Source organism: Ursus arctos, unplaced genomic scaffold (genome assembly GCF_023065955.2).
Source record: "Ursus arctos isolate Adak ecotype North America unplaced genomic scaffold, UrsArc2.0 scaffold_22, whole genome shotgun sequence".
Lineage (NCBI taxonomy): Eukaryota > Metazoa > Chordata > Mammalia > Carnivora > Ursidae > Ursus > Ursus arctos.
This window is the reverse complement of record NW_026622897.1, coordinates 5,613,867-5,624,856: the sequence shown is the minus strand read 5'-3', so window position 1 is coordinate 5,624,856 and position 10,990 is coordinate 5,613,867. Positions and strand designations below refer to the sequence as shown.

General features: G+C 44.9%; 1 protein-coding gene across 2 annotated transcripts in view; it reads left to right on the top strand.

Annotated features, from left to right (window-relative positions):
- The first annotated feature begins 4,473 nt into the window (after positions 1-4,473).
- The window catches only part of EXPH5 (exophilin 5), a 70,778-nt gene continuing 64,261 nt past the window's right edge, over positions 4,474-10,990 (top strand). For both annotated transcript variants that reach the window (XM_026505811.4, XM_026505810.4), the window contains exon 1: positions 4,474-4,800. In XM_026505811.4, coding sequence (XP_026361596.2) covers positions 4,682-4,800 — 119 coding nt within the window. In that variant the 5' untranslated portion in view covers positions 4,474-4,681. The remainder of the gene's footprint in view (positions 4,801-10,990) is intronic.

Below are 10,990 nucleotides of genomic sequence, written 5' to 3'. Positions count from 1 at the left end.
GATTGTAAATATATTTTTTCTCTCATCATGTTTTATTTCCAATTTAAAACTATTTTAATCCTTATGTCTCAAATGATTTGAGGTGAGTTCTGTCCACAAGTAAGATTTCCTCCATCTTGGAAGCAGAGAGAGAAGAGATAATATCTGGAAATTTCTTCTTATGCCACAAGCTGGCCAGGTGTGAGGAGGAAATAGCAGAATCCAACCAGCCACCTGGCTGGGGAGGACGCTCTCTGTCCCTGTCTCTGTCTCTGTATCTGCCTCTCCCTGTCTCTCTCTCCCACATTATTTCATTAGAGCTTACTATGGGCTAAGCACTTTACATACATTATCACATTTAATTCCACAACCTTATGAGGTGGGTACAACTATTACTCTCACTTCACAGATAAGGAAGTGTGACATAACCGCCCAAGGTCACACAACTAGTAAATTGTGTAAACAGAGCTTGAACTAAGGACTCCTGACTCCCAGCCCGTGTTCTTTGAATAAGATCTAAAGTCCCTTGCCTTGGCCTAACTTGCTTATATTATCAGGCCAGCGTTCCCTCCCCTCTCTACACTCCCATTTACCATGACGTCCAGAGACATCAACCCAGAGTGTCAATCTCTTTTCCACCTCAGCATCTTTGCACTTGGCCTCTTCTTGGAAAGCCCTTCGCCTGGCTCTTACCAAGGTTGGATTCAAGATACCCTTCAGATCTCCAATTACATGTCAGTGTTCAGGGTGGCCCTCTTGACTGCCCCATGGAAGGTAGTCCCCTTCTCCCCAAAGTCCCCTTCTCCGTCATATCACTCTTAATTTTTTTCATAGCACTTATCATACTTGTAAATCTTCTGTTTATTGACTTATATGCTGTCTCTTCCCTCAGGAATGCAAACTCCATGAGGACTGAGACCTTGTTTGTCATTGTACCTCTGTGTTTCCAGCATCTGGAACACACAGCAGGCTGAGCAAATACGAAGTGCCCTTAGCCACAGAGCCACATTGCCATGGGATTATTTCTTGTGTGGAGGTGAGCTATGTTCAAAACATTTTATAAAAAGCTAGATAAGTCTATGTTTTACCCAAATTTTATTCAAATTTAAGCCCCTCTGAGGACATATGTGTATTTATTTTCCCAGTTCTTCACCTGTCTGGCTTCTGAGACTTCCGGTTTCAGCTCACACGGCACCTCACCAAAGCCTTTGCTAGAGCTATGACCCCCTCCACCCTTCCCGACCACCACTCCGTTATTTTGGTTCACTTATCACACCCTAAATTCATGTTGATTTGTTTCTTATTTTTTCCCTCTACGCATTGGAAGGTAGTGATCTTGAAGGCAGACACTTTATCCTAACACCATATATGTAATATCTAAAACATTTCCAAACACATGCTAGACAGTCCATAACTATCTACAGAATGAATCAGTACACTGACCACTTATATGTATTCTCTTTTCAGTTCTAGTAGTTTTTAGATGGATTTCCTTGGGATTTTTGTAAGGAGATGGTCAACATCTATGGTCAGGTTTTTTTTTCTTTTCTAAGTGTTACACTCATTACTTTCTCTTTCTTTATTGTACCAACTAGAACTACCAGAACAATGTTATATAATGCAGGAAATAGCAGGTATGTTTGATTTGTTTCCACTTAATTGACTTACCATGAATTATGATATTGGTATTGCCAGGCACAGACATTCTTTCCTACAACAAGGAAATATGTTTCTAATCCTAAAAAATTAGGGCTTAAAATTTAACTTACTTTAATTTGGTTCTATCCAAAGGTTGTCTCGAATTTCATCAAAGAGATTTAATGACGTTATATTCTTTTTTGAAAATATGTTAATATTTAAACCTTCTCACATTTCTGGAATAAACTCTACCTAGTCATTTTTAATGCATTCTATCTTTGGTATACTGGCATTTTTCTTCGGATTTTTTCCTACATCTATAGTCACAAGGGGAAGTGTACTGTTTTGGGGTTTGTGTGTGTATTTATTGACCTAGCTTCTTCAGGTGTGGCTGTCAGGATAGCAGTAGATTTGAATACTGCCTTGGGAAATGTTTTACCTCTTGAGTTTTGGAGTACAGTCTAGGGTGTTTGTATAAGTCTCAGAGTCCCCTCCTTGCCTCCTTCATCCTTCAGGTAGAATAGGAACCCTGATTGCCCTTTACAGCGGAGGATGCAGGGGTGAGGCAAAATTGAAACTTCTTGATACATTTATTATGTTCGTCTTTGTCATGTAGTCCTTTCTCTATCTGTGTCATCTCCCCCCCGTATTATAAACTTTCTAAGACAAGGAGAATCCTCTTTACAGTATCCGAGGCCCTCCTACAGGAGGCACCAGTACGTGGTAGTTGAAATACGTTCACTGCTACACCAGGAACAGGATAAAAGCCTATCAGTGCCCACATGAAGAAGTCCCATATGTATGTGGAAGAAATGAACACATTAATGAGTAGAAAAAAATGGACATCCTATAGAAACCACACTCCTAATCCACCATCATTAACACAGAAACTATTTTCAAAGAAGTTCTGCGTGTTGTACAGTATTGGTTCCTGCCTCAGAGAAATAACAAACAGCCACCCACGGAAAGTTACTATTTGAATGGCGACCTGCACAGGCATGTCTTAAATAACAATGATCAAAGTGAGGAGAGGACCCAGAGGCCAAGACGTAAATAGTCATTTTTGACATTATGTTTTTGTTACAGATACAAAATCTTTATGGGGTTAATTTCCCATGAAAGGAGACGATACATGTGGAAGTACACTTTATTTATTTATTTATTTTTAAATCTCCTGTAGTGTGCCAATGGACTGTTCCTACTTGGTGGCACATTCATTCTACAGAACCTTTTTTTTTTTTTTTAAGATTTTATTTAATTTTTTGACAGAGATAGAGACAGCCAGCGAGAGAGGGAACACAAGCAGGGGGAGTGGGAGAGGAAGAAGCAGGCTCATAATGGAGGAGCCTGATGTGGGGCTCGATCCCACAACGCCGGGATCACGCCCTGAGCCGAAGGCAGACGCTTAACCGCTGTGCCACCCAGGCGCCCCTGGAAGTACACTTTAAATGTTAGCAGTGCTCACCACGGCATAAGGAGCGACCAAATTAAGGCTATGGGGCAAATTGATCTGACAAAGTTATGTTTTGTGCAGAAAGTTAAGACGAAAGAAACACGTTTTCTGCCAAAGGCTTGATGCTGAAGGAGGAGTTTCAAACACCTCCATTCCGTAGTGTCTGTACTTTCTGATTAAGTTCTTCTTTCCAGTTTATCTCTTAACTCAGGTGAAAGACCCTGAGGGCAAAGCATACCGTCCTGGCATATCCCCCTCTGGAGCAGAGAGGACTGCCCTGACCCAGCAAGACCTCACACGACTGACTCCAAAACCATGACCTACCTGACCTTGACTGCCCACCTGCATGTATGCACTGATCTTTCTTCCACATTTTTCTTATCTAAACCCAGAACTATTTGCAGTACTTTGGAGACAGGCTTTGAGATCCTAGTGCACCGTCTTCCCAGTGTTGGCCTCACCAAAATAAGTCCCTTTTTTGTTTCACCACCACTCATTTCTCTGTCTTTGGAATTTGTCAGTGGTGAGTGGCCAAAATCTGGTCTGTTCGGGACCTCTGGAGAAAGGCACTCCTGCACCTCAGTGCCCCGGCTACAACACTTTTTAAAAATTATTTATATGAATACATTTAGAAACTTCCATCCTATCTCAGAATACTACTTTCTAGGAAAGCTATTTCTGTGGTTTCAGAGGATTACTTTTTGCTTTAGTCAGAGGATTAGGTGTTTGAAAGTGGCACTTGAATTACGTCTCCGGAATTATTAAGAAGTTTATCAAATCTTAGAGAAAACGACAAACAGGTGATTTTCATCATTCCTTGTCCCCGGGGCTGTCTTCTCCTAAGATACCATAAACCATCTTGTGGTTTTTAAAAGCTTTCGGTTTTTTATCCTGAAGCTCGATAATGACTTTTATAGAAGGATGGGTTGGGGGCGTCTGCGGGATGGGAGGCTTGGCAAAGAACTCGTTTCCAGGGAGACACTAAATGTAGCCCTGGGCCTGGTCAGGCCACAGTTGCATGTGCATCGAGTTCAGCCCTTCTGGGTCTTTTAATTGGGTAACTCTTGGGCCAGATCTAAAGCTCCCACTGGAATTCTACTTCCCATGTGCTCTTCACTGAGAAGGAGGATTCGTGGTGGATCTCATTCCTTTTCACTCCTTCCACTGGTCCAGCTGGAGTTCTGAAAGCAAACAGCAACGGCAAAAGCAAATACGACGTTGGCGCCAACCCTTAAGATCTGGCCTCATTAAGGTGCCGGAATACGTAAGATTGTTACTGTAACAAGTTTGATAGGCGGTGGAGGGAGAAGGGGGCGGGAGGAGACGAGGAAGGCCCGCCCCTCTGGAATGGGATTGGTTCCCTCTCTCGGGGGGAGTCGTTCGTTTTGCATCTCGGTTGGATAGGTTGACAGAAACATGTCATTAAGGTGTTGTCGAAATGAGCCCTGTAGGTGTGGGCCGTTCCCTAAGTTTGTGGTTTTAGATTTTCAACGGGGCGGACTTCTTATTGGCTAGGGGATCAAGTTCCTGAAACTGGTCTATACCTTGAAAAATGTCTTCGTAACAGGAGGCGCCAAGGAGCTTAAGCGTAATTCACACGCAGTAGAGAACATGACGAAAGTTCCTCAGGGGTTTGATTTCAGTTTCCTAAATGACGAAGAAGTCAGGAAGATCCTTCAGGTGCTGGAAAGAAATGAGGAGCTACAGAGGGCAGAGAAGGACAGGATCAGGTACAGAACAAATTCCTTTCTCTTCTCCAGGGGCCTGGCTCCCGCAGGAGCCCCCCGCGCGCGCGGAGGGAGGCGCGGAGTCTTGGCGGCGCACCTGTCGGGGCCTCTGGCGGCGGAGCCTCGGCGGGGAGCGCGCCGCCCCGCGGGGGAAAGCTGCGCTCGGTTGCGCTCTTACGGACTGTGGGATGCCTGGCTGGTGCTCTGCCCACGCGCGGCATCCCGGACGGGCTAGCCTTGCGTGTCTCTGGCTCCGCAGGGTGGGAAGCGACCCTGCCCTCGCCGGGTCTTTGGAGCGGGTTCTTTGGAGCGTTTCTCTCCGAATGAGTCTTGCCGAGCTGCCGCGCCCCGGGCGGGGACACGTGGGCGGCGATCGGCCGCAGGGGTCCGGTCTGCGTCGGGGCAGCGCTACTACGCCGTGCAGCGCTCAGGTACCCTCGGGCGGTCGCGGGCCGTGGGCCGGGTGGTCGCGAGCCGTGGGCCGGGTGGGCGGGTGAAATGGGGCGGGGGCGCTGCGTGGGGCGGAATCCTGGCCCGTGCGCACCCGCGTGCTTCTTGCACAGGTGTTCCAGGCGGTCCGCCCTCGCCTAACACACTCTCCCGCGGCCCCAGGGACACCTCTCTCCACCCCACGCTGATCGTCAGCGGCGCCGGGGAGAGGCTTCTCACTGGCGGCGAAGTGGTCCCACCCAAAAGGCCACAGTTCCAGGAACTTGCCATATTGTGTGCCGCGAACCGGTCTCAGACTGGGACTCATAGAGTGGGTAGAACGGGTGGATCTCCTTGCGTGTGGTGCTGCTGGGGAGAAGTTGCTGTGAAATTTCACCCATGACCTTACTATGTAGTGTTACAGGTGGGGAGAATTAGATACCAGAGAATGCTATCGACAGGTAATTGCCTGGGATGTAAATTAACCATTTTTTCTCCTGGGAGAAGTGTGGGAAAGGTCCTGGAATGAATACAAGCACTTGCTCACCAATTCCAGAATAGACCCATTCAAGGCCTTCTCCAGTAGATTGTGGAAGGGAACTCGGGGCATCACTCTCAGACCAAAAAGTACGTCTTTGAATGGAATTTAGAAAGCCATTTTGTTTGCGAGCAACTTTTTGGTGAAGTCGGTTCTAGGTTTCCACCTCCTTCCAAAGATTCCACTGGCCACCCTCCCCCCCAAAAAACCCTCCAAAGATACTTTTCACATAGGAGAACCCTAGTTGGGCTTTGTAGAAGCAGTTAGAATACCCTGAGCCCAGAGCCCTGTCTTCACTCCTCTGTCGCAGATACAGCTCTTGTGGGGAGAAACGACTGTTTGAAGGGTGAGAATGTGTGTTTCACACCATCATACTCTCTGCTTTTAGAAAAATCGGCTCCCTCATTTCCTCACTGTGTGAGCACAGTATGTCCACACCCCCACACATCCACGTGTGTGTACCCACACGTATGCACGTGCCCCACACACAGACACACCCAGCCTTGGGAAGGAGAACTTTAGAATCATATGTAGTTTGTTTTCAACACATTTTCCAAAAGGACTAAGAAACTGGTGGCTTTCAGTGTGTGTCCTTGGAGGCGTTTGTTGTCTCTAGAGAGGATGGGGTTTCTTAAGTGATTCAGTATGTATACTTGGGGAAATTGAGGGGAGAATTAGGAAATAACAGGAGAAAGCTTCACTTAGGATGTTATTATCGGTGTGGCTTCTCATGAACTGTGGTCCTAGAAATAGTATGAGTATTTTGTTTAACTTTCATTCAACGGAATTTTGACTTTTTACATCTGACCTGCTGCTTGCTGTGTTGTGTTTCCTCAGTAGCAGCTCATGGTGCCCAGGACAGCTGCCTTTAGGGGGACCTGGAATTACACATAGGTGGCAAGGCCATTGGGATGGGCCTCAGAAGGAAGGCTGAAACACCCTTCCTGATTTCATGGCACTTGTAACTGGGGCATCAACAGAAAAAGGCATAATGCTAAGACAAAATCAATACTGCTATTAAACTGTTAAAAATAATTACCATAATAATTTCAAAAATGTCACCATTAAAATAGAAAAATAATTTAAGGACAGCGGACACTTGGGCCAAATGCTTAAGGCAATTATTTCTAGTACTTTCTTTCCCCCTGGTTAATTCCTGAATCCCACCGTAGATACCCATCACTGGATAGCCGTCTGGGTGGCGTTGTTCTGCTCAGTACCAGCTCACGTGCATGGGTTTCAGTAGCAGATACTGGCATGAAGAGAAGGCCTGAGATAACATGTCAACTTGGCTGCCTCTGCTCATTTTCGTGATATGTATGATCATATTTTCCAAATCAAAAGTCAGGACACGTGACTGATCATACAAGAGTATTATTTAGGAGACAGTACAACAGGCCTACGTGAGAGACTGGGAGGGCTTTTGGCTGTGCAGGTTTCCCCCGTTATCCGAAAATAAACCATTTCCTATGAGAGTTTCATAAGCCCACATGGCATAAAGGAGAGGGGCAATTACCATGAATTTCTGTGGAAAAATTTGAGCATTCCCAGACACCAAAAATAATCTCCCTTAGGCTTTTCTGAAACCTTAGGACACATCTTGATAAATGATGCACAAAATAAACCAAGATAAAGCACAGATGTTCACAAACACAGTTTAAAACGACCGCGGCTTCGGGGCGCCCGAGTGGTTCAGTCGGTGGAGCGTCGGACCTTGATTTCGGCTGAGGTCCTGATCTCAGGGTTGTGCGATAGAGCCCCGTGTAGGGCTCGGCCCTCAGCATGGAGTCTGCTTGAGATTCTCTCTCCCTCTGCCCCCCGCCCCGTGCCCACTCTCTCTCAATAAATAGATAAAATCTTTTTAAAAAGTTAAAAAAAAATAAACCATTAAAAAAAAAGAAGAAGAAGCCACTGCGGTTTGGTGCTGAGATGCTGACTGTGGCTCCTCGGGGAAGGAGCTCGGCAGTGCCACTCTTGCTGCTTGGGCTGGGGGCTGCCTCCCTGCAAAACATGTGTAAACTCTATTTTTGCCTTTTACCTCTTTTCATAAAAGCAAAAATCCTCTTCGGATTCCATTTGGTTGGCAAAAACAGGAACTAATGTAGGTCTTTCATAAAAGTCAAGTGGCCTAACGCAAACTTTGGAAAACAGGGTGGGGAGGGGGAGTACTTGTAATGAGAAACAGTCTTAAGATATCTTGGCTAGGGCATTCAGGGACCAAATGGAGAAGTATGGAAAGTTTGCTGGTTGGGGGACAACCGAGGAGTTGAGTTACGACTATGATAGTCTTGAAGTGTCTACAAGACAACTAAGAACTGTCCTATAGTTAGAAAGCTAGAACTACAGTGTCATACAGGGCTGGAGATGCCCAGAGATGGATGTGGGAATAGTTGAGTTCACCATGAAAGAGTTAACAGCTCTGCCCGTAGAAATGCTCCGGATCTTCCCACATCAGAACTAGACCTCTCTGGCTCCAGCTTACTGGGAAAGTATTTGCATTTAATATTATTATGTTCCTGATATATAAAGAGCTTATTCAAATATTGAAGAAAAACACCAAGATTCAAACTGATAAACAAGCAAAAGATAGAAATAAGGTGTTCATGCTAGAAGATATTCCAACAGTAAAAAAACATTATGGGAAAATATTCACCCTCACAGTAATAAAGAAATGAAAATTGAAGTATTTAAAAATAACAGAAAAAAAACTGTTGGTGAGGAATGGTGTGAAATGGATAGATTCAGCATACTGTTAGTGGTATGCAATCCTTTTGGTGAACAATATGGCAGTACCTATAAACATATGCCTTACCCTTGATCCAGTCTCCAATTCTTGGGAATTTCTCAGTAGTAGGAGTCTGAGGTAGGAGCAGATGGCCACACCAGCATTTATTAAGTGCTGCCTTTTTATGTAATAATAGTGATTACTGTGATAATGACAGCTAACTTTTATCGATCCCCTACTGTATACTTGGCACTGTACTAAACATGTTATATGTATTTAAATAATTGTCCCAATAACCTCATTACGTACGCACTTGAATTTACATTTCACAGAGAAGGAAACAGCTTAACAAAGGTTGAGTATCTTGTCCAAGTGAAGCAAGAGAGCCAGAATTTAAATCCAGATTTATCTCAAGATGATTTTATCCATCGGCCTTGAATAATCCTCACCACCGTCCCTTGGGGTAAGTAGTATTGCTGGCTTTGTCCAGAAGGAAAACTGAAGTGTCTCAAGGTAAAGGAACTTTCCCAAGGTCACACAAATCCTAAGTGACAGAGCTAGAATTTAAACCCAAATCTATCTGGCTCTAAAACCTATATTCTTTCCACTGTACTGTATTTTTCCCTGAGGAAAAACAAGACGTATACCAACAGATATTCACTGCAGTATTACAAAATAGCAAAATAGTGGGAAAATAATAGCAGAATAGTGAGAAGTTTCAAATCTAAATAGCCAATAAAAGCGCAGTCATTATAATGGACAATTATGGAAATAATTCTATCTTATCCAGTGTGATATTTAAATTTTACATTTTCTGACTACCTTGTTGTCAAGGTCGTATAGACACCTCAAGCTTACCATGAATACAATAGTGGGAAAATGCACGGGAAGCATTATTCTGTGAAAAAGCAAAACACAAAATACCACCTGTGTGTTACTGCAGTTTCTTGAAAATAGGCAAAATAGGCAAAAAAAATAGGCAAAAATCTATGCTGCTTGTTTTGGTGAATCTCTGGGGCCTGACGCAGCTCCCCACACATGGTGAACGGTCAGTGAAAGTTTGCTGGAGGGTTGGGACTTGCCTCTTGTCTCCCCTGGAGCCTAACACTGCCAGGATGGGGAAGGGACACATGGTAGGCTGGGCAGGAATGCTGGGCACAGGCTACTTCCCGAGGCTCTAGGAAGGCAGATGAGGGCAAGGGTGTTGGATTTCCTGGCTTAGCAACAGAGACACCACGGACCGGCAAGAGGCCTCCAGAGAAAACTTAATGGGGGAGTTCATGGCCTACACGGGCCAGAGTCAGAGACTTCGCAGTTCTAGCTTCTCTCCCCACTTGTCATTCTCTGCGTGTTTCCCCAGCGACCCTCTGCCCAGCCGGATGGGATTCCTCCCTCCTCTGAACCCTGTAATGCAGGACAGTCTGTGTTACATTGATCTGGTTCTGTCCTGTGAGTCTGGAATCTGTCCAACAGAAATACTTTGAGAGCCAGTTCAAGAGGTAGAAATTACCACTGAAATCTGATCTGACAGTTCCACTTCTTGTGAAAAGGGTTTTTCCTGGGGGTATTGACTTGGGAATGACTTCTCAGACCTTCCACAGGCTGTGGTTCTAGCCTCAGTGAGAAAAAACGGCTGAGAGTTTGAGTCACAGTTTATGGGCAGGTGGAAATTTTCCCCATACTTCTGTCCCACCTTGGAGGAAATTGTGTGTGTGTGTGTGTGTGTGTGTGTGTGTGTGTACATGTACGTGTATATACACAAATACACGTAATATATATGTATATATACATACATATTTAATATATAAAATCTGAAAAGCATCTTACTTTGTCACAAGTCTTTGAAAAACACAACTACCTACTTATCATCCCACACACATCCCCAAGCCCACCCACCCCTGTTTCATAAACGTAACTGAAATAAAAAGTACGAAGAGATTATATGAACCACTCAGCTCACAGAAGAGATATCAATAAATCAAAAATTTTTATTTTTCCTACTGCAGAAAACTTATAAAGTATAAGGTGTCACAGCGCCTGTTGTAATCAAGTTGTAAAACGGCATGTCTGAATTTAGACTACCCGAGCTCAGTGGAAGGCTGCGGCCCAGGAGGGTTTTCCAGAACTTGGTAGTTTCTGATCGATGTACTGAGCGTACTGGAACTGTAGCTCATCCCAGGGGGAATGTGTATTTCAGAATGGTGGCGTGCCCACAGCTGTGGACGCTGGAGCAACCCGCAGAGATTAAAGCCAGATACACAGTCTCCTGCCCCAGGCTTTCTGCCTGTCCTCTGGCTAATGGAGAGACTTTGGTTATGGGCTCCTGGTTATGGGATCTACTGTGCACCAGACACTGGGTTGGCCCGAAAATACAGCAGAGAATAAAACCCAAACTCTGCCCGGAATGGCTTCAGTCTGTGAATGTTCTTGGTTGGTGGTAAGCCCTGTAAATAAATGTAGCTTGTCCTCGAGCAGCCCTACGTAGCCTCGGGAAAGGGACC